At 41.2% G+C, this 22,955-nt stretch overlaps 4 protein-coding genes and 1 long non-coding RNA gene across 6 annotated transcripts; 3 read left to right on the forward strand and 2 right to left on the reverse strand.

The window, feature by feature from the left end:
* The first annotated feature begins 966 nt into the window (after positions 1 to 966).
* Positions 967 to 2,307, forward strand: LOC6605267. The gene is made up of 2 exons (XM_032718359.1): positions 967 to 1,486; positions 1,550 to 2,307. Exons 1-2 carry the CDS (start codon positions 1,109 to 1,111, stop codon positions 2,237 to 2,239), a joined length of 1,068 nt encoding a protein of 355 aa, XP_032574250.1. The 5' UTR covers positions 967 to 1,108; the 3' UTR covers positions 2,240 to 2,307.
* A 10,276-nt stretch (positions 2,308 to 12,583) lies between these two features.
* On the reverse strand, positions 12,584 to 13,972 carry LOC6605268 (ketohexokinase). The gene has a single exon (XM_002030070.2). The coding sequence runs from the start codon at positions 13,834 to 13,836 to the stop codon at positions 12,700 to 12,702; it is 1,137 nt and encodes a 378-aa protein (XP_002030106.1). The 5' UTR covers positions 13,837 to 13,972; the 3' UTR covers positions 12,584 to 12,699.
* An 87-nt stretch (positions 13,973 to 14,059) lies between these two features.
* LOC6605269 (ketohexokinase) lies at positions 14,060 to 15,145 on the forward strand. The gene has a single exon (XM_002030071.2). It carries the CDS (start codon positions 14,118 to 14,120, stop codon positions 15,084 to 15,086), a length of 969 nt encoding a protein of 322 aa, XP_002030107.1. The 5' UTR covers positions 14,060 to 14,117; the 3' UTR covers positions 15,087 to 15,145.
* Positions 15,146 to 18,025: 2,880 nt separating this feature from the next.
* LOC116801209 lies at positions 18,026 to 18,851 on the forward strand. Of its 2 annotated transcripts, XR_004361850.1 has the most exons (4): positions 18,026 to 18,212; positions 18,274 to 18,332; positions 18,433 to 18,528; positions 18,591 to 18,851. It is a non-coding gene; the product is annotated as an uncharacterized LOC116801209 (long non-coding RNA). The 2 variants fall into 2 exon arrangements; XR_004361849.1 differs by having other exon boundaries at positions 18,029 to 18,332.
* Positions 18,852 to 19,170: 319 nt separating this feature from the next.
* On the reverse strand, positions 19,171 to 20,897 carry LOC6605270 (probable fumarate hydratase, mitochondrial). The gene is made up of 3 exons (XM_032719354.1): positions 20,659 to 20,897; positions 19,578 to 20,586; positions 19,171 to 19,521 (listed from the first exon to the last, which is right to left on the reverse strand). The coding sequence occupies exons 1-3, from the start codon at positions 20,800 to 20,802 to the stop codon at positions 19,262 to 19,264; spliced, it is 1,413 nt and encodes a 470-aa protein (XP_032575245.1). The 5' UTR covers positions 20,803 to 20,897; the 3' UTR covers positions 19,171 to 19,261.
* Between the last annotated feature and the right edge of the window lie 2,058 nt (positions 20,898 to 22,955).

Genomic DNA, 22,955 nt, shown 5'->3' on the forward strand with positions numbered 1-22,955 from the left:
GCACTGAGTTTTTACATGTCTGATGGAGTCGCTTCGCTATGCCACGACTAATTGAATACCCTTACATTGAGAACTCAAAGGAGAGCTGCCTTTTTATTAGGAATTTTTAAGTATTGGAATATTCTAAATATTGAGTATAATGTATATATTTTGAAAGATATAGAATGTTATCAAACAAAATTTATTTAGTATCTCATATTTATATTTATTCAATATTAATTTATAAATAATACTTAAAACATCACACATCCCAGTAATTCTTTCAAATTTTTGTTTAGATTTATATGCATTGGATTTAGAAAAGGGCATGTGATAGTGACTATTGCAGTTTAGTTGGCTTCCTCAATTTTTGCCTATTGTCGGCTTACGAATACTTACTGATGTGTCCCGTACATTTTGAGCCATGTTTGTTGCCAAGCACCAAAATAGCTGCCTGGCTTGGCTGGCTGATTGTCTGGCTGTCCACGGCTTTGTCTTGTCCCTGGTTGTCTTGTCTCTTCTCGACTTGGCTTGGATTGGTCTGATGGGTCTAGTGAGTCTAGTGGGTCTGCTTGGCTTACCTCGGCTCGGTTCAGTTCGGTTTGGGTTGGTTTGGTAACCATGATCGCTAGATCTTCCAGCTGCTTTCGAACGAACCATGATGGCCCAGTTGCCGGTTGTACTGTAGTTGGGGTCTGGATGCGGGGTTAATCACCAGCGTAATGGTAATGATCGTCTTTGCTGCTCCAAATCAGCTGATTGCCAATGTCCGATAATGATGAGTAAGCGCTTTCAATCCGCTAAGTTCGCTTCCAAATCGCTTTTTACAATCTGTTCTTGAGTCTGCAAAATGGTTGGTAAAAATTGTAGCAATGAAACAGCTAAAGATGAAAGATTTCTAACATTTAAATCATTTACAATAGCAATGAATACATGTTTTTTTTTTGGGTTTTTCTATGGGTTCTTTGATTAAAGAGTCAAAATTATCAACAAATTCAATAATATTAGATGTGTCAAACCAAATTCATATTGTTGCTCACACAAAAGACACTAACAGCATTAAACAAATTCTGGAGCTGCATTCAAAAGTAATTTTATAAAATTAACATAGTGTGTATATACGAATCAAATGCAACCAGAAACTGCAATGCCGTCCTCTAAGCTAAATTACCAATGGAACCGCCGGCGGTATCTGCTTCACCATGGTGGTGACTTTTCCGATGAGGAGGAGGATCCCAGGCTAATGGGCATCCTGCGGAGAACCAGCTGCCAGCGTTATCGTGAACGACTGCGTTCGAACCGCCTATCACAGCTCCTCCATGGACTTTCCATCGTGATGACGGTAGCACTGGGGGTTGTCCTGATATTCTTCCTCGGAATGAAGATGTCCACCGAGCAGATGGATTATCCCGAACCACGTGGGGAAGACCTTTGGTTGGGTTTCCTTAGACTGCTTGGCTTGGAGCAGGAGGATTACCTCTCAGGAGACTTGTATATGCATAATAAAGTAAGGACATTGATACCGTTTACTTCAAATAAAATCATGTACTTATAATTCTACCCAACTTAGAATACTTTCTGCAGTCCCGAGGCTCTGGACTTGGGGGGGATCTTTCGGTATATGGGCAGGGTGGTCCTGAATCAGGAGCAGGCACTGGCTCGCATGGAGAAGGCGCTGAGCGGTTCGGGTCGTTTCCGGTCGGTGGCTCTACTAGGACCTCCGGGCGTGGGAAAGACTTTGGCGACAGATACACTACGCCAGTGTTTTCCCTGGCCGAGAAATGCTCACTCCTACTCCTGGAGCACCCAAGTGCCGGATGAATCGAGTAAATTCCGACTGATCCGGCAGTTTGCCGATGGACTTTCCGAGTGCGGTGTGAATCTGCTGATCATCGACAATCTGACGACCTGTGATCACGGACTGGTGCCCATCTACAATCGATTGCTATTGGAACGGGAGGGCGAACCAAAAGGGAATCAAACGGTCCTGGTCATTTACGTCTTCAATCTGGAAACAAATCTGTACTGGGAGCAGTTCGAGTTGCTGCAGGAACTGCCAGCGGAGACGACAATCGTAAACTTTCGGTTCTTCAATGAGTATGATCTTCTGGATTGTCTGGCCAGTGAGCTAAAGAATGAGCGCCGTATTCTCACCAGCAAGAAGGAGTCCTTTGTCCTTCAGGAAGCTATGAAGACCGTCCACAGTTCAGGATGCAAGCGCCTGCGATTGCTGATACTACAAAATGGAACAAACGCATAAAATTGATATCGTGTATGCATCTCATCTCTCAACCAGCGACATTAATACATTTGTTTATAAAAAATATTAATAAACATGCATTAAAAAAAATAAAAGTGACTTTAAACTTTTAATGAGCTGAATGCCTAAATTTTAGTTTGATTTTCATACCAATGGTCTTTAATCAATATCAATTTGCAAATGCTTTACAAACGAGAATCTTTTCTGCCAGCCCGCCTGCAAATTTTGAAATATGTGTCTCTCAGAAATGCAATGCAGATAATTATTTTAGCGTGAGACACACACGAGATGCATAAATAAAAGTACTGCACCCATTTATCAAAACAAAAACTGGGAGAAAAATGCAAAGCAAACAAGCACCAAATTGCATTGCTGTAAAGCATGTTTTGTGTTTGCTTTTTTGTAGAATTTTTAAACAATTTTTTCTGTTTGGCGAGCAAAACTTCTAGGCCGTCGAACGATGTCGTTGCCTTCAAATTGCCACTTTGAGTGCACTTCTCTACCGAATATAGTTGACTTTACATGAAGAATATAAAATTTATAACATAAATCAAAATATATAAAAAAATGTTATGCCATTGTGTTAGAATATTGTATTATATTATACATATTATAAAAAAATAAATAATTCAATAATTTTAACTTAGGGCAAATAAAAAGTATCTTCTGGAATAAAATATGGAAAACTTAATTTTCTAAGATGTTGAACTTAGGGAATTACCCAGTCGGCTATGCCTTACAATCAACTTCTGTTGCAATGCAAAACGCACACGTTTTCGGCGCAGTGCGTTTCGCCTTTGCATCCGAAAGATACTTTGATGCGAGTGCTAAAGTGTGAGTGCGGTAGCAAGAGCCAACAACCGCATCGAGGCCATGTTGCACTGAAATAAAAATAAATACAAATAGTGTACTTAAGTGAAATGCCGTACTTCCAGTTAATTATTACGGAACTAGCATGATTTAATCCCTATGCGAATAAAAGATATTTTCACAACTTAAACTCGTTCATTTTTCTAGAAAGCTTTTTCTAAAAGCTTTGGTAATTAAATCAGATCTGATGAATACAAGTGATTTCAAATATCATATTTTTTTCTCAGTGCAGTGCCAGCGGCTTTTGTAGTTCATGAACGGCCAGCGAACTCGGCGTTCAGCGTTATAATCAAATAAGATTCGACTGCTCAACAGTTCGTGGCAGTTCGACGGAGGAAAATGGCAGGTAAAGGGGTAGGAAAACCGGGAGGAGGTCTGTATCTGATATTTTGCTGTTTTTCTTTTTTTTGCCGTAGACATTCGACTGGTCACGTAAGCAGCCAATTCATCGGAGCGGTTTTAGTTTTCGTTGCAGTTACATAATCCGCCGATTGATTTAGTTTTTGGCTAGGCGGAAGATGGGAAATATTGGACACCGCTTTTGGGGAAAAATCGAAGGACAATGTCAAAAAGTTGTTTTCCCATCTATCAATTCAGGCAACATCAACCGTTGAAAAGCTACGATAAAAGTTGTCCTGATAATCATGAAATATAATAAACAAATTTCTGTAACTAACTACCAGAGACTCCCCAACCATTGTCTAAAGTTTTCTAATAATAGTAGCTCATGGTTTCAGTTTCGAACAAATTTTAATTGGTGGCAAAAGTGAGTTTGCATAAATCGGTCAGTGTGGCCAGGTTAGATGAACCACCGAATGCGAACACTGTACTGTTGATCGATTGTTCCACTAAAATGCAACCCAATATGGCAGCCTTGGTTGCAACAGCAAAAAAAACTAGACATGCGAAAGCGCCCAAAGTGCTGCAAATGAATCGCAACTCAAATAAATTAAAGAAATGCAACAAGCCGACATTGTTAGCCTTCGACAGTGAGCTTCAGTTGGCTTCAAATGCAGCCACGTTGCATGAGGAGACAAAATAAATTAAAGAAAAGCCGACGACGGCGACAGAGTCGTCGACTGAGATTGGGATTGGGCCTACAGTCAAGAAAATTATCAGGCACTAATCAAGACAAAAATAAATGATTTTCTGGCTGAGCATGTAGTCGATATTAAACTCAGATGATTCTAGGGTGACTCCTTGGTAAAGTAACCAGATTTGCATTTAGTATTTACTTCTTTTTTTGAAGACTGAAATCGAATATTAACATATCAACTTATATTTTTTCTGAGTGTGGAATAGATACGCCGGCAAACAGGACTTCGATGGCGACAACGCTCCAAGCGCCAATCGCCAATTGCACAGCAAATACAACTGACCTGGCCAGTGGAGACCAGACTGGGCCAAAAAGCGGACAGGTAAGTGGGGTTCGAGTCGAGTGGTGGATGGGCTGCAATCAGCAGGCGGCGGAGAAAAGTTCTCAACTGGGCTGGGAACAAAATCGGAGAAGGGAAAGCTGCCACTCTCTGCATCCGTATCCATGAGATACTCAGGCCATTTAGCCGCACAAAATGTTTCTAATCTGTGCCGCCGTTGACGCTGCCGATAAATACATCCCGTGCTGCTGCTGCCTGTTCGCATTCCCATTTGTGCACAGAAAGAAAAAAGATATGATTATATGCACTTAAATTGAAAATACCATTAGGCTTCCTAGGTTAATAGAGCCGATTATATTAGGATGTGATGTACTGCAGTGACTTAAGATAACTCATAATTTCTCACAGTGCACTCCCATTCCCAGTCCCATTTCAATTGCTATTCCCATTCTCATCACATCGCAGTACCGTCTTCGTCTCTGTTCGTGTTGGCTAGATTAAATTTCAATTAACACTAAAGATAGTCAGTCGTACGCGTACACGCACAAATGTGGCAGCCAGCAGGCAGAGTATCAGTTTTTCAATTAGATTTCGCATTAATTAAACGAACACAGCCAGCAAGAAGATGCTCGTTCAGTTTGAGGCAGAATTGCGATGGCAAAATGATGGTACGATGGCAGCCAAGAATCTGGAATCTAAATGAGCAGCAGGCATTTTAAAACGCTTTTCCCGGCCATCGAAAACAATAAAAGTCTCGCCTACTAATTATAACTTGCTTTCATTTCATTTGTTTTTCTTTCAGTTAAAGTATTCAAGCAACAGAATCAAAAGAGTAGCCAGTTTAAAAGCTATTTTACATACTTTGGGCTCTTAATTAAAGTAAAATCCTTAAATGGCTGGATTGTGTCTCAAGTTAAACCAAAGCTCGCATGCTACGTTTACTTCAACGTCATGCGAGTTGACAACCCTGATGATTACATGTATTTGCTTATGGTACCAGAGACACGCACATAAAGCATAAATTATACACATAGTATACCTATTTACTGCCAACAGTGATGCGCCACTAAAATGGTCATGCTTATACACTATTGAATGTTAATTCAGTCCAAGTTCTTGACCACATAGTAATGGAGTTAAAATGTTGCACACCTTTTTTAGTAATAAAAGATACTTAATGCTCTCATTTAATATTTATTCCATTCTATGCTTTTTAACACCTTCGCATTTTAGCCTCATCTCAATATATAGAGATCAATAAAAGTTGGCTAGAAGCAGCACTGTGAGCTGGTAAAGTATATAATCGAAAAGGTGGGCGTAAAAGGACGAACAGTCAGTAGGGAAAAATCATTAAATTAACATGACAAATGACAAAGAGCTGATAAGACATCCCTGCATGCATGCATGCCACCCACCCATTTTTTTTATATATGTACATATATGTATATATTTTATCGGGCGCATGGCGGTGGGTGCAGTTCCGTTGAATGGCAGTCAACACAATAATAAATCCGTAAATATAATGGCCAAGGATACTTTGGTAATTGGGCGAGCTTATGCTTAACGGCGCTTTAATTTATGCCCGAGTGTCCGTGTCCGTGTCCGCGGCGTTGTCCGTCCGCCAAAACACCCAATGGCCACACAACCGCCGGACCTTCCGCCGGCCATTACCATTAACCACTCGGCAAGTACATGGCTCTGGCTATAAAATGTCGCGGTCGCCGTCAATTGTTTACGATTATGACTGCGTTCTATATAGACCATATGCATATGTACATAGTCCTGTGTGCAAGAGGGGCTATGCTACGTGTATGCTCTAAACTTTAACGGGCATGTGTTCAAAAATGCCGGCTTGGTCACCCACTTAACAGTGGGACAAATATATAAAAAATACATTGCCAAAAATAATCTAAAAAATCTACAATTATTTATAATTTTAAAAGAATTGATTTAAACTTATTTTAATCAATTGTATCTTCCTTATTGTAATAATAATAATAATAATAATAATTTGATTATTGAGTGTGTTTTGCCCACTGTCAATCCTTAGGGACAACCCGCCGATGCCAATGGCGAAGCGGAAACGGAAGTTGGAACACATTTTGTTGTTTTGGTGCTTGGTGGGCACTCGTCTTTTTATTAGAATATTAGCCGACGTAGTTGCTGTTGCGCTTTTTATGAATGCTTTGCATATCGTAAAATTAAATGAACGAAAAATGTTTACGTATTTTTGGACTCTTTTATTACACTGGTTTTTAGGAATGTCGTGGGGTGGCCGTGGTGGCACATTCTATTATCGCATTCCGGGTTGTCCCCGCTAATTTGAATATGGTGATAAGCAGGGTAAAAAGCACGGCGGAATGAAATCTAGCATCGCCAGAGTTTTCCACCTTGGATTCAATTAAAAGTCACCATCCCACAGGAAAATCCATTAACCCATCCATCTGTGCTGTCGCCAATCCCAAATCCTCGTGGTCCCACTTCATCCTGGGCATTGTTTACTCTGAGTGGCAGCAATTAACAAAGAGTCGATTGCTTTATTACCTTGGCTCTAAAAACATCAAGTGTCCTTCTTAGTGATGGGAAAGTTTCAACATGTTTTTTTTTTACCTCAATATTCTGTGAGCACATTAGGGATACAAATTTCTAAAATATATACATTTATAATAGCATGTGGCTTATAATAATTCACAGCTTTCGCAGTCATCCATTCTGTAGCTTAGTAAACAATGTACACATTAATTAGTAAATATTAAAAAATATATAAAATTCATAAAGTATGTGGCAAGTACCCTCACTTTTCCCATCACTGTCCTTTTTCCCTTTGTACAACTGCGAGCAAAATGAGAGATATATACTTTGTTAGTGCGCTTAGTAGTTTCGTGTTCATACATAAATTATGTTAATACCATCAAACGAGAGTAACTAGCCATAAAAACACCAAATAAAGCCCTGCAGAGCGAGCAGTTAGTGGACACCAGTCACCAGGTGAGGTGATGACGGACAAAAAGGCCAACTGGAGTATGCGGACAACATGGCAAGCGGACAACATGGATGGGGAAACGCATCGCTTTATGGGGTCGTTAAAAGGTCCAGGGACATAAAACCCATGAAGGAAATTAAGTTTTGCGAGGCGGACAAAGTGAATTCCTGATCGACACTTCAAGCTGAAGCCGTTCCAGTCCATTGTACGCCTCTGATGATTTAAGTCCCCATTTAAATCATTTAATAGCAAAAGTAAAAAGCAGAAGCTTAAAAATATTCTTGAATTATTGACGCGCTTTTAAAAATGTGTAAGCAAAATCAGTAGCCGTTGCATTATTAGTTGCAGTAACTTCATTAATGAAACAGCCTATTTACTCTTGCCAATATTGCCAATTTCTGGAAGGACAATTTTACCCATAAAAAACTTGAGTGTAAATTTCTGTAATTAAAACAAATATTTCTAAAGACCGCTAATTTTCCTAACTTTGGAACAAGCAAATGTTGGATTTTTCTTTAGGTACTTCTTTTCTTAATTTTTGGAAGAGGGCTTGATGATTGATATCCTTGTTAGAGGAAACACATAAAAGCCTGAAAAATAGTACTTTAATGCATTTAAATGGCTTTCCTTTCAGGACATGCTCCTCAGCCCAGATTAGTCGACTGCCATTTTTTGTTTTGATTTTTCTTTTGCTCAACTCTTCGGCGATACCTTCATCAATCATTTCTCGCGAAAGCAAACACTGTCAGGTCCCGGGTCCTGTGTCCTGTATCCTCAGTTCTGTGACCTGGCTCCCGGTTCGGTTTTGGCCTGGGTTTGGGTTCGGGTAGCGCCTGCAGTGGATTAGGCAGCGACTACGACGACATCGGCGACAGTCGACGTCATCCTATCCCTTCCGGGTTAACAAATGAATTTCGCGCGTTGGCCTCTTGCGACTTGGAAGGATTTCCACGCACTGAAACTCAAACGGATTGAACGGAAGTACATAAAACTAAAGACCCTCGAATAAGACATACCCTGTTGTTTTGCAATAAGTCGTTGGAATGCAATACAATCAAGTTTTTGATATATATGATATTATTCCAGGACCTTCACCATTTTCTGGTGAAATCCATTGGCTTATTTTTCATACCTTATGTATGTGTATTCGTATTTCGATATACCCCAGATCCTGACGAACACTGGGTACTAAAAGAAAAAATAAGAAAAACTGCGAGTAAAGGGATAACCAATGACTTTTACCCCACGTGTGTTACGCCCCGTACGTCCGTACTGAAGTTCATTTTAGTCGGCGAACTGTGAAAAGGCAGCCAAGCACGAAAATAATAACAAATTCCTGAACAAAGCTGAGTGAACTGAAGTAAAGTGAAATGTTTTTTTATGTAATGAGCGTAATAATCAGAGAAACATGCGAAAGGATCTGCCACGTTTTTGTTGATTGATTCGAGCACAACAGCGAAAACCTTATTAAACCTGAACACCCCAAAAAGGGTTTTCTTTTCTATCGTCCCCATCGCTGCAAAATCAAAGCAGAGTTAACCAAGACAATAAAAGTGGGGGAAAACCCATTGACGACTAGGTTTTAAGCCTTGTTAAAAGAAGGGGCGATTCCAGCCCATGATGGATGAGGAATGCAAACAGATTTGGTTCCGAAACCATTTTCAGCCTGTGTACTGAAAGTATTTGTTTTACAAAAAGCATTCAATGGCTTAAAGTGCGTTGAATTGAAGTCAAGTCTTTTCACTTATAAATGCCACTCTTGCTATATTTAAACAGATTTCGGGCTCATGCTAATATAAATGGTAAGCAAACGTTCTATGTAATATACGGAAAGGTTAATCCTCCAATGCCACTGAACTACTCTTTTGCTGCTGCGCCACCGATAAATAAGAATAATGTGCGGAATCCAGCAAAGGAAGCCTCCATAATGACCATGAAAGAACAGTTTATGGTTAAATAAAGGCACAGCGGCAAAACTCCATTTTCTAGACACAGTGTCGGTCGTTACTGTAACGCCCCCTTTTCCCTCCGCCCATCTATATGTATGTATATGTGTGCCACCCGTCGGCGGAAGGCCCCCCTTGGTTATGCAAAGTAATGCAAAATTGCGATGGCGGCCAGCGTCAGCAGCGATTCAAATGCAAGTGGTCCACTTACACACGCCATGTGCACAGTGGTCCGAAAGCTTTGAAACCAAAGTTCAAACAGTCCAAGGTTCTTTTTTGTAGTCGAAAATAGAGTATCAAAATTAAATAGTCTTTTATCTAAAATTGTGAATAATTAAAAGGAATCTTTGAATTGTAACAGCAAATGTAAAGATTATAAGGTAAATAATTTAATAATTTTTAAACAAATTTTCAGGACAATCGACTAATGCCACTTTGCAAGGTTGTTGTTTTTCCAGCTGTGCGCTGGGCTAAAATGCACGGCTATGTGTGTGCGTTTTTTTATATTGGCCAAGCTTGATAACGCATATTTTTGGCTTATTTTGCAGCTTACTGCTGCGGCAGCAATTTTGCACAACTGGATGTGTGTGTGTTCATTTCCTGGAGTCGCCAAGCACCAAGGAGTATGTCAGCTCTACATATGTGTAAATGTATAAAGGAAATAAGAATCAATAGTCTAGCTCAATAAATGTATTCCTCGAAACTAAACTAAAACTTAAAAAATGCAACAAAATATATATAGAATTTACATTTTTTTTTAATGACAGAAGATACCGTTTCAAGGGTATTTAATATTCGAGCTGTCTCCACTTTTGGCTCTTCACACATCATTTTTTGTCGCTGCGGTTTGCCCTTCGCAGTCCGTCTGCCGATAATCACGCCATTGCCCCATCAGCCGGAAATGGGCGCGCCGCCATCTTGTGTCTGCACTATGGATTTGTGTGCACGTGTGTGTATGTGTGTGTTCATGCTGTGTTCAGTGTGTGTGTGCATGCCCGACGAAATATGCGTGCAAGTGGCATAAAGTGGCAGCCGGGCGGCCATCTTTTGGGTTGCCAATCTGGTGCCAAAGTGCAGAGCGTATATTGGATTTGCCAATCATAAACTGAAGCCAACTGCATAATCTATGCACCATTGCAGTCACACACAGACATCGCAAATCGGATGCGGGCGTATGGAAATGGGATTGAGCAGTTTTCAAAAATACTAGGGCCTCCAAAAAGCATGCAACTGTGTGTGCTTTAGCATTCTAGATGGTCTCATTGAAATCGATATATGGTAACTTCATTTAAATATAACTTCAGAAATCCTTAAAATTCAGAACAATTCAAAAAAACATTAAAATAATAAATATTTTTAAGATGTTATAGTTTGTATCATTCTGCATACTTATAATCATATTTATACCGACTGCATTACCATTGTTCTAAAACGAGAAAATTATAAACGAAAGTCGAAACCAAGAGGCAGCTTTGTATTCTCCTATCTTCCTACCACTATTTTAGTTTCGAATAATAACAATAACTATCTTTTATATCTGCTTAACAGCCAATGCCGTTAAAAAAGCAAATGTTTTTCTCAATTGCCACGGCCATTGTCATGACTGTTATTATATTTGCAGCTATTGTTGCTGATTTTGTTGCCAGTGACGCTGCAGGATAGTAGGTTTTAAATAATTCCCTAAAATCTAAGTCTAATAAACCAAATAGAAGCAAAATATAAAAAAATATTTATAAATGTATATAGTTTTTAAACGATTTTAGTTGATATTCAAAGTACTTAGGTTGCAAAGTAAGCTGTAAATTTCTAATAAATATAAACCTTAATTTACCCTTTTCCTTTATAATATTCATAATATATATAATAGTTGCTTATGGGGAAAAAATTGAGCAATAGTTTTAGAAAAACTCGTATTTTCTTTTTGATTCCACTGGCTCTTAAGGAATAGGGTATTTTACCGTGCGGCACAAAAGTGTGATTTTTTGATTCCTTGGATGTACCCTCTCCCTTTTTAGTGCGAATTTGCCGACGATGTTGCCTTGCCAAAAACAATTCCCACTGAATTTTTACTGCTGAAATAATTTTTAATTTACATAAATGCCGCTCGCTGTTCACATTGTCAGTGTGTGCAGTCGGTTTGCTCTTTGGCTTTTGCCGGTTGCATTCAACATACAGAAACGAATCCGGAAGGCAAATGAAAGCGTCTCCGGCTCGATCTTTGCCTTTTTCAGACCCACATTGTGGGTGAAACACTCAGAAAATAAAGCCCACACTCTTGTGAAAAATATATTTTCTGTGGATATGGCGTTTTACAGATGATTTTTTCGTACGAACTTTAAGTGCAGCTCTCCCTCAAGTTGGCAGCTGCAATCTTGCGACACATAATTCCGGTTAATATTCGCATGGCGGCGACACAGCAGCCCCAAAAGGAAATTAGTTCCTGGGCTCCATGTTTTTATGAGGAAGTGCCATATCCAGATGCAGCAATTTTTGGAGGATGGAAGCGCTCCCTGCTCCAACCACGTCAAATGGTTGGACATTTATCGATTTGCTGGCCAAGGATTATTTGAGCTGCCTTGGCATCGCCATCTCTGGTAATCTGTGCTGCTTCGCACCGAAATTATCTTCATCGCTCATACGCCGCGTGGCTCGGGAAATGCATGAAAATTGTCACTTATATTCGTGGTAATTGTTGTTGCCTGCCTGCCTGTTGTCCGAAATGATAAATGACCGAGCAGCCCCCCGTGCTCCGCCATTCACAACATTTGTCCAACGCCCAACGTCTACATAAATGTATATCTATTAGCATTTATCTTGGTCTCGGACCCGGACAAGTTTCGCCTGACTCAAGAATTAATCATGTGGCAATTATGCTGTGGCAACAGTTCTTCCACAGCATCCATTTGCACACACATATACTATGAGGCTCCTTTGGCCATTTCCTCTAAGGGCTATCTGCGACATCGTCGAATTGCCACCCAGTGGGAAGCTGAACTAAATCATTGTGTCAGAAATTATGCCATGCCTTTATAGCCTGCTTATTTATGTATCAAAATAAAGCAGCATGGATTAAATCAGGTATGCCAGCTCTACGTCCCAAAATCGATCCATACTGTTTTGATAAATGCTCTATAAAATATTATATATATAAATGCTGCTTATAGCGTTAGAAAATCAAATTTAGTGGGAAAATTTTCAACTGTAATACACATAGATTTATAAACCATACATAAAATGGTGCAAGTTTGCGGAATATTTGGAATGGGCAGTAGATGACACGCTTTCCTAGCTAGAAGGTTCCGAGGTCTCGATCGGAACTTCCTTCGCAGTGGGCGCAATGGAGGACTTGTCCGGCAGGAACTCAATCGGGCGTAACAGGTGCTTCTTGCAGCTATTCAACTGATCGCCGTTATCCTCATCGTCGGAGGACACCTCACTGCCACACCTCATTCTGACGGGCAGCTTGACCGCGTCGATTGGCAAATGGCCAAGGCAATCGAAACCCACGTAGCCCAACTTATAGCTGGCCACGGCATTGGCGAAGTCCACGGCTTCGGCCAATCGTCTTTGCCGCACAAAAGCGGCATAAATGAATCCCGCCGTGAAGCAATCACTGTCGCCCACCCGATCGATGATCTTTTTGGGCTTGTGGGCTGGCACTTCGAAGTACTCCCCTTCCGTGGTCATACATCCTGCTCCCAGGCTGCTCCACGGCACAATGATGCAGGGTCTGCGGATCCTGATGTCCCTTGGCATGCGCAGTAGCCCATTGACACCCTCGCAGGCTTCCAACGGCGACTTCCAGCCTCTGGACTCGGCTATATACTTGGTGACGAACACATAGTCGCACATGGCAATCAGATGCACGACCTGTTCGAAGGAATTGAAAATCTGCAAGGATACCACTATCCGATCCCGCTCATCCCGCCCGTTGTTGTGATCGAGGATTAGGCGTATCATATCGCACGTTTCACGTGGACTCCGTGCCTCAAAGTTCACCCAGCCGTATTGATCGAGATCCAGTTTGCGGAAATCCGCTGCCGTGACATACGGAAATGGTTTGTCGCAATACACCACCGTGCAACGACGAGTCCAGCGATCTTGGACAATGGTGGAAAAGGGCGGACTTTCGTCCGTAAATGTACAGTGGCTAATATCAATGCCCCGCTGCTCGAGATCATCCAGAATCATGCGATAGGTGGGATTACGGGTGAGCACACCGAACAACTCCACATTGGCGCCCAACAGACGCAGGGCCGTACTAACATTCGACGATCTTCCGCTGCGCTGAAGCATTCCATTCTGGGTGCTGCACCTGTCGCACTGGAAGTCCACCTTCTCCATGGTGGTCACGTAGTCCACTTCCGTGCAGCCGACGCAGAGCACGGCCTTCATTACACTGATCGCACACCATTGCGTCATCCTGGCGATTGTCTATAGCTCTGATTTCGAATCCAGATCCTCTTCTACTTCTTTCTTCGATTCTCCACCCTTAATTTAAATCTATCATAATTTGTTTTTTGATTTTGAATAACTCTTGACAAACTATTGAATCGTTAGGTATGGACTTGTAGATCTCAGCTACAATTTGTTATTATTGTGGAGTGGAAAGCATTTTTAATCTAAATTTCTATATCATATCTGCCAGGTACTTTTTGGAAAACTGATTTTAAAAAATTTAAATTTTAAAAGCGGTATTCAATATGACTCAATATGGCCACAAACTGAGCTGGGCTGTTGGCAAAAAGACGGTGTTGTGCATCGGCACAACGACCATTGACTTTGTCTCGACCATAAAGCATTTTCCCGAGGAGAACTCACATCAGAAGGTCATTGGAGGCTACTGGATTCGCGGTGGAAAGGCCTCGAACAACTGCACCGTTCTGGCGAATCTGGGGGTCAAAGTGGAGTTCCTAGGAATGCTGAGCAGTTGGAGTGTGTTTCAAGTTCTGGTCGATGACCTGAAGAGTCGGGGCATCATTATCGAGAACTGTCCAACTTGTGACCAGGGTGCTCCCTTCTCATCCGTGATACTCACCAAGGCGACTAAGACGCGGAACATTGTCTACTGCAATAATAACTTTCCGTACGTTAGCATTGATGATTTCCGGAAGCTGAACCTTAACCAATATGGATGGATCCACATTCGGGCACTATACTTTGATAAGTCGTTGCCGATGGTCAAGGACATAGAGGCATACAATGCGAACCGAAAGGACAAGATCGTGCTATCGATGGAGTTTGATAATAACCTGGATGACATGTGGCCTCTGATGGATTACTGTGACTATGCCGTATTCTCCAAGAAGCTGGCCCAACCGAATGGTTGGGTTTCTCTAGAGGATGCCTGCATGCAATTGGACGAGCGATTGCGTATGCGTTGGGGCCTTAATCTCAAGCGACCATATGTGGTTGTTCTTTGGGGTGATCAGGGTGCCGGCATCTTGGATCTCAATGGCAACTTCACCCACGTCAAGCCCCACAAGCCCAAACGCATCGTGGACGCCTTGGGAGCGGGAGACACCTTCGTGGGCGCCTTCATCTATGCGCTCTATATCCGGGAACGATCGGTTTCAGTTGCCGTGGACTTTGGCAATCGCATGGCCAGCTACAAATGCACGAAAAATGGGTACGATCATATTGCCAATATTTTACTGCCTCCGATATTGTGATTGGGTCGAAATTGAATTTATCATTTGGAAAATTTTGGAGAAAACAAAACAAAAGAATGAGGTTGTAGTTTAAATAAAAATACCCTCTTCGTCTTATTTAATACTTTAATCTCAGCCAGCATTCAATGGAATCGAATTTCTGAAAGAGAAATGGCACAGAGAAACTATCGCATGCTTTTCACCCCTTTTAAACCGAGCATTTATTACGTATCCGCACCGATGGTAGATAATACAATAATTACCCTTGCAGACGCTCGGCCAAAAGTGTATCGACCATAAATTATGGGATAAACACACTTTCGTGCTACCGCCTTTTAACCGGAATTTCCAAATTGATTGCAAAACGAACCTGCAATGTCATTTATTTTTCCTCGCCAAAAAGGTTTCAAAAGTTTTTCTTTCATATACGTGTACCTTTTGTTGTCTACCCTTGGTCACTTGAATTATGGCCAGATTATTTAAATAAATAGGAGCCGTTCGTTCACCAAATGGGTCATTTCATATACCTACGAACAGCAGGTGACCAAACTGTCTCTGTTTCGAGCCGATAAATAAATAAATAGAAGTAATGGATTGCCTACAGATTATGCAAATGTGGGCCAAGGCAAATTCTTAATTAGAGATTTACCGAGTCGAATTCAAATCTAAATCAATAAGCCCCTTGATTTTTGAACTTTGCTGCCGCGCAAAAAATGGCTGTTCCACAAAAAATTCATAAATATTGAAAAGAAAATCCTCGCACCACAGCAAGGGAAAAAGTCAAATCGAATTATGTATAAATTTCTATGTACAATCCCGTGATTTAAGGAGCCGAGTGGTCAAAATGGGCAACTGGCTGCCGTAAACTTCACTTTTGCCGCTTGATTGAAACTCATTTATCATCATAAATTAGAATTGGGTGGGGGCTTGGAAGAGATTCATCATACTCCCGGCAGCGGACTGTAATCTGGCTCAGATTGAAAATTAATGAGGTCATCAGGCTCTGTATACCCAAATAGCTGTGCCAAGTAATTTAGAGCCAAACGGGCGTTTCTCGCTGTTCTTCCTTCAAATTGTTATTTTTCTACCGTAAATTTTATGCTTTTTGTTGCCATTTATAAATTCACTTAACAGCGGGCCCAGGATTCAACCACCAGTAAGTCAAGTTCCGCATCGTATAATCATCCCCCTGAAGCCCTCTAAAAACTGGCATCTGTGATTTTTTGTACTGAGATAAACCATTTACAGATTTATTTCATATCTTAAAAACAATTTTACGATTTGCTACTATAATTAATTGAGTATAATTAATTAAAAGCACAAATGCTGGGGGAAATGAGATTTTTATAAAAAGTGGTTCCAAAACATTACTTCAAGATTATGCAGTTTATATTTTTCATGCCAATACTGGCTTTAAATATATAATTAAAAATCTCTTCAAATTAATAAACCACCCATATATGATGCAAGGTCATTGAAGGTCATCACTTACAATGTTGTCAAGTCCAAGAGCAGTTTGAAAAGCTCATTTTGAAAAGCTTCCGGTTTATTGGACAAATACGCAACCAGAGCTGTGATTATGCCGCAGTCCGCAATTTTTCAACATTTAATCAAAGTAAGGACATCGAGACCCCCGTCGATGGAGGAGATTGTGACGATGGGGTTGCCATCGTGGGACTCTGCCCTTCGTGTGCTCTGACCGGACACTTTGGCGATTGGGTGACTTGTTCTCCCCTGAATGATGAAAACCCGGTTCAATGTCCTCTATATGCTAAGCCCTAGCAAACTCTCAGCATTATTATTCATTTTTAGCCAGAGGGTGGCTTTCAATTTGATGCCAACTTGTCCTTGATTGAATAGTTAAGTTTTGCTAGAAGTGCGTTTCATTTTCCTTTCACCGCAAAATTCTATTATTTCCGCCTGAATTTCAGTTGGTATAATAATGCGATTGCTAGCAAGTTAAATGACAGCAATATGAAAAACAAAACTATCAGACCCGGAACATATTTTGATTATGTCAAAGAGAAAGGCAGCAATTTGGATTTGAAATGCGACCTTTGGGGTCACTACATTGCTTTTGTATGGCTGGTACTTCAATTTACTTGTCACATTTCCGCCAAAGTCTTGCCCAACTTTTCTCATTTCGGTTGTCGCTGTTGTGGATGCTGTGATTCATTTCTATTTCAATTGCTACATCAAAAAAAAAGGACTTCCGTTTCCGCTGGCGCAGCTTGAAGCTTGCAGCCAAAAAGTTTGCGAATACCATTTCTACGAAAGCTCCTTTAGCGACGATCCACACAGACATCGTTGTTAAAAGAATTCGATTTAGTACCAGAAATATAAAAAGTTGTTTATTTCTTATATTGTATACATATTATTTCTTTTTACTAAACGAGTAGTTAATATTTTTAAAGATTAAGGAAAAATTCGTAGTGGAAGGTCGAAATAAGATTTCAAACTCTAGTAGATCTCTTTAATCCGATTACCAAATTAAAAGTTGTATGTTTTTGTATCTTAAGGTATTTGCTTCATTTTTGCAAAACTTGTAAAACTTTTGTTACTTAATAGCCTTTAATTTGGTTTTTCGGAGAAACTACACTGCGTATCCTTGCCTAAAACTTAACGAAAGTATTCTCAGCGGTCAGAAAGTCAATAAGATATCAAACCCTAATTTGCATGCACGATGATTGTGTAATCCGAGCGGAAACCATTCCACCGTTAGACTAAGCCACTTAAACAGAATGCTTCATTTCCCCACTACGTGGTATTGGGCCACGCTGCGTATACGTAATTAATGGCCCTGGGTCTTGATGAACATGCGTCAATTTACCCAACCTAACCATTTCGCTTTGAAAACTCTTGGTTTCTTAGCCCAATATTAATTTCTACTTGTTTGCTGTTGATTAAGGACTCTGTTGTCCACATCAATGAATTGTGGTAAAGTTTGAAACTTAATAAAACAGTGTAGAACTTGAATATGGCAAAGTTAAAATTGAAAACAAAGAAGGTTTGCTTTTTATGTTTTTTTATTTTTTATTTATTCATATTAAAAATAGGTAATATTGTCGTTGGCTTTTCTAGGAAACCATCTTTTCAGCACAACTATAACCAGCAGTCCTTAACTCATTGGAATGACAGTTTGCTTATGTAGTGGCAATTTGAAAGCAAAGTGGTAGCGGGTCTGGTAATATCCATTATTCGATTATAGGTAATCGTACCCCTGACTCGAAGACCCTTCCTATTCTCGGTTCGATACGCTACCCCTAGGTAATGATATACTCTGTGCGGATACGACGGCGGTTACCTGGGATGTTATTGCACACAATTGTAAGCTATTGACATTTCAATTGTCTTTTATTATTGCCAGGACCGAGGACCCAAGACTGGAAAAGGGAGTGATACCGACGACCCTCATTTAAATTACAAAAAAAGAAGGGGGGAAAAACAAAGAAACAATGAGAAAGTAACACACGCATGCAATGAAAGCAAAAATTTGCATAATAATAGCAATTGCACTCGCTTCAGGTATTAAAGACCCTGTCCCCGACCAATCTTCAACTGGATTGGAAATGCGGAAAAAAGGAAAGAAGTAATGCAAAAAAAAAAAGAAAATGCCAGGGAAGAGGAGGTGGTTGTAGAGAACGGAATAAGCAAAATGTAGGGAATCCAATTTTCACCTAATGTCGGTGGCAGCTTCAATCCGAGTACATCAACGTCCCTTCGATTGAAACGACTGCCATTTCCATGAAATAAGAAAATAGTCGCAATTGCTTCGAGCTACTTTTATTTTGCTTTTGTTATTTTTTGTTTCAAAGTATCAATTTGTGTATCATTAAAATAATTTGATTTCCCTTCCACTCGACAAGAGTGCGACCCTAACCGAAAGGTAAGGGGTTTCGACTTTGACTTGACGACCTCATTTGGTACGCATTCAGCTGGCAGGGTTTCCTTCCATCCTCTCAAAAATTAGGACCTTCCCAGCGGATATAGAAATGGGTTTTAGTGGCATCTTAGATTTTTAAGGCGATTGCTATTGGTTTTTGAAATTTAATTGGAACAAAAATGTCCACAACAATTTCATAACTACCTTGTGCTACCAAAACTGTTTACATCTTTCACTCGATTGTATTTCCAACGATTAAATTTTGCAATATGGAATTTATGAATGGGTAACACATGGAACATGGGCGGAAAACCTAAGAAGGACCCAGCATCTTCTCGGGACGCACCCACTCGTTGAAGTCCTTTTCCGATATGCCGGCGTTCAAGGCCTCCACCTTCAGAGTAGTTCCATTCTTGTGCGCCGCCTTGGCAATCTGGGCCGACTTGTCATAGCCAATGTGCGGATTGAGGGCTGTCACCAGCATTAGCGACTCATTCACGATCTTGGCCAGCTTCTCCTTGTTAGGCTTAATGCCTTTGACGCAGTTGCAGTTGAAGCTGATGCACCCATCAGCTAGAAAATACACCGCAATAAACTATATATTTCCATTATTTTATTTAGAAACTTACCCAGCAGTTTGATGGAACGGAGCACATTAGATGCAATCAGTGGCTTGAAAACGTTCAGCTCGAAGTGTCCATTGGCACCGCCAACGGAGACGGCCACGTGGTTGCCCATTACCTGGGCACAGATCATGGTCATGGCCTCGCACTGCGTGGGATTCACCTTGCCGGGCATGATAGAACTGCCCGGCTCATTCTCCGGCAGAAACAGCTCGCCCAGTCCGCAACGTGGTCCTGATCCCAGAAAGCGTATATCATTGGTGACCTTCATCAGGCTAACAGCCAAGACATTGAGCGCTCCATGCACCTCCACCATGGCATCTCGGCAGGCCAGGGCCTCGAAAAAATTGGGCGCCACCACGAAGGGCAATCCACTGAGCTGGGCAATCCGCTTGACACACTTCTCGGCGAATCCTCGGCGGGTATTCAGTCCAGTTCCCACGGCTGTTCCACCCAGTGCGAGCTGATAAACTCGCGGCAGGACCGCATCGATCCTCTGCAACCCGTTGGTCAGCTGCTGTGCATAGCCACTGAACTCCTGGCCCAGCGTTAGCGGCACTGCATCCTGCGTGTGGGTACGTCCGATCTTGATGATATCCTTCCATTCATTCGACTTGGCCTGCAGTGAATCCCGCAGAGCGGTAACCGCCGGTCGGAGATCCTTGGTCAGCGCAGTGGCCACCGCAATGTGAATGGCCGACGGGAAGGTGTCGTTGGAGCTCTGCGACTTGTTCACATGGTCGTTGGGATGCACTGGGTCCTTGGTACCAATACGTCCGCCCAGCAGCTCGATGGCCCTATTCCCGATAACCTCGTTGCTGTTCATGTTGCTCTGGGTGCCCGATCCCGTCTGCCAAATGGGCAGCGGGAAGTGACCCTCATCATAAAGCTTTCCAGAGATCACATCATCCGCCGCATTCGAAATGGCCGTGCTCAGTTTGGGATCCAAACCGAATTCCTGGTTTGTTTCGGCTGCCGCCTTCTTCAGCATGCCCATGGCCTGGATTATCTGGCGCTGATCAGGGTAGCATTGGGTATCCAATGGTTAGGATGTCATATGGGTTTAAAGGACAACCAAGGAACTTACCGGCATTCGCTCCTCCTCGCCGCCAATGCGAAAGTTTATGAGGCAGCGCATCGTCTGGGCGCCGTAATAGCGATCCATGGGCACCTCCATGGGTCCCAGGGTGTCGCTCTCTTGGCGCGTCTCAACCTTCTTGTTGGAGCTCATCCTGGTAAAATCAGATATTATATTTAGTAGACAGTACAAAAAATGCTCTGGTGTCTAGTTGGAATAATTTGACAAAAAACCGAAGGAGATTTCGTTTAGTCTCCTTAAGTTTTGGGGTCTTGTTAGTTCGATGGTTTCTTCAAATTTTTGCTAGTCATTATTATATACCTGCATGGCAGACTGGCTTGGGTGCACTGAAAAAAACGCTAAAGTACATGTAATTTATAAGAGGATTATTAAATTTAAAATCTTACTAAAAATGCTTATAGGCGATTTTGGTAAAGCAATACTCGAACTTATAGTTCCATAATATATTGGGAAATTAAAAATAATTTTTTTGAAAGTGTACCCCTTACATAAATTGCCTGTAGTTTTCGTAACAATTTAATGGAAGGGTGTGTGAGTTTTCTTTGTTTGATTCTAGTGGAAACCATTATACTGGGAACACACGGGATTCTCCTCGAAAATTCGTTATATCATCATGTATGGCACTGCGAGCAGTTTTTTTGTTTGGGCCATGGCTTAGACAAGTTGGCTTAGACAAGCTGACATGGCCGACAATCGATGTTGGTTCGAAACGACTTTGCTAGGCGGGTGGCTGAAGTGGAACAAATTAATTTCGTTCGTTTTAATTATTCCTCTTATTCTGTTCTGCTGCGAAACGCTCGATTCTTATTTTCCTGTCCGTCATACAAAGTTGCTATTATTTGAGGGCTATTAACTCGCCGGCTCTTAAGGTCAAACGTGTACGCGGGAATCATGGTTTAATTATTTAAATGAATTCACGTTGGGATTTCGCTTTTCTTTTCTCACATTATCTGTCCCAAGCCCGTAAATCATGCACATCATGGCGATTTTTTATTTTTTTTTTTTTTGTAGGTCTTGTAGTTTCTACTTGAAAGGATTTGCCCGCCCTTCGGAGTTACTCATCACTCAAGTTGGGTGTGGCTCCAGTACACGTGGGGATTAGTATAAATAACTAGGGGTCTTAATATATGAGATATGGAACTAATTGGAAATATAATATTCAGTTCAATTTCTTATCAAACCAGATGCATCCAAGTGAAGCAAGGCGGAAGTAAAGCATTCTGAGCGGTAATATTGGATTACAAGATATTTGTACGCAGTATCTGAAGTCAACTGTTGACCCCGGGGCAAATCGCGTGTATTCTGGCCGCTTGAAACTTCACACCCTGGCCGGGCACACGAATAGCCGGAGTCTCCCTGTTAGCCGATTTTCATTATAGTTCTTACCATATCCCTGCTGCTGTTTCTTGGGCCCGTCCAGCGAAGTTCTTTCCTCTCTTTTTGGTTTGGCGAACAGCACATGGGCACGCAATGTTTCCGCTGCAGCGGCAGTCTAAAGTGTCCAATCAAGTTTTTGAAATGAAACCTAAATAACATGTCATAATAAATAACCTTCAAGCGACCCGGGGGCCTGCCAGTTGACTCTGACTGCGACTCTGGTTCTGGCCAACGAAGAAATCCAAAATCCTGTAATTACAACGTAAATCCAAAATGTCTCAACGCCGCACAGCCGTTGCAAACTCACCCAAACAATCAAGCACACTCACACACACACACACACAAACATATACACACACACAGACACACTGAGAGGGCCAAAGGAAACTTAATTCATATATCAAAAAGTTTTTCGGACCGACCAGTGGACGAGAGTAGCAATTTACGCGCAAGTAGCCGGTCTCCACTACCAAGACCAAAAACGCAGACCAAGTCCAAGACGAAGTCGATCACTGAGAGAAAATTCAAGAAGTTGTGTTTGGAATTACAAGAAATTCAATAATATTCCTAATTATATATATTTAAGCTTCGTGTAACTTATTATTAATATTTGAGCACAAAATATTTTAATATATAATGTTTTTTTAATATATAATGTCATTTTAGTATGAAATAAAGCACATTTTTAAGATAAATTATATTAAAATATATAATATAATATATAATAATATATAATTATACATATAAATATATATAATAATATACTTGTGCAAAAACTATACACCAATTTCGTTCCGTGTAGCATACATTGTACACACTTTACAGGCAGCTCCTCGATTTCGGGCTTGGATTTCTGTAGGGCGCCGTGCGGGTGGTCATCCAGGATCCGGGGGAACTGGCCCAGGAAA

This window comes from Drosophila sechellia, chromosome 3L (genome assembly GCF_004382195.2).
Source record: "Drosophila sechellia strain sech25 chromosome 3L, ASM438219v1, whole genome shotgun sequence".
Taxonomy (NCBI): Eukaryota; Metazoa; Arthropoda; class Insecta; order Diptera; family Drosophilidae; genus Drosophila; species Drosophila sechellia.

Excerpts from the sequence above, each read along its gene's own strand:
- LOC6605267 (XM_032718359.1), top strand. The coding sequence starts at position 1,109 with ATGCAACCAGAAACTGCAATGCCGTCCTCTAAGCTAAATTACCAATGG. Across the intron at positions 1,487-1,549 it reads ACTTGTATATGCATAATAAA|AATACTTTCTGCAGTCCCGA; the intron begins GTAAGGACATTG and ends TACCCAACTTAG.
- LOC6605268 (XM_002030070.2), bottom strand. The coding sequence starts at position 13,836 with ATGACGCAATGGTGTGCGATCAGTGTAATGAAGGCCGTGCTCTGCGTC.
- LOC6605269 (XM_002030071.2), top strand. The coding sequence starts at position 14,118 with ATGACTCAATATGGCCACAAACTGAGCTGGGCTGTTGGCAAAAAGACG.
- LOC6605270 (XM_032719354.1), bottom strand. The coding sequence starts at position 20,802 with ATGAGCTCCAACAAGAAGGTTGAGACGCGCCAAGAGAGCGACACCCTG. Across the intron at positions 20,587-20,658 it reads GCGAGGAGGAGCGAATGCCG|CGCCAGATAATCCAGGCCAT; the intron begins GTAAGTTCCTTG and ends TACCCTGATCAG. Across the intron at positions 19,522-19,577 it reads CCGTTCCATCAAACTGCTGG|CTGATGGGTGCATCAGCTTC; the intron begins GTAAGTTTCTAA and ends TGTATTTTCTAG.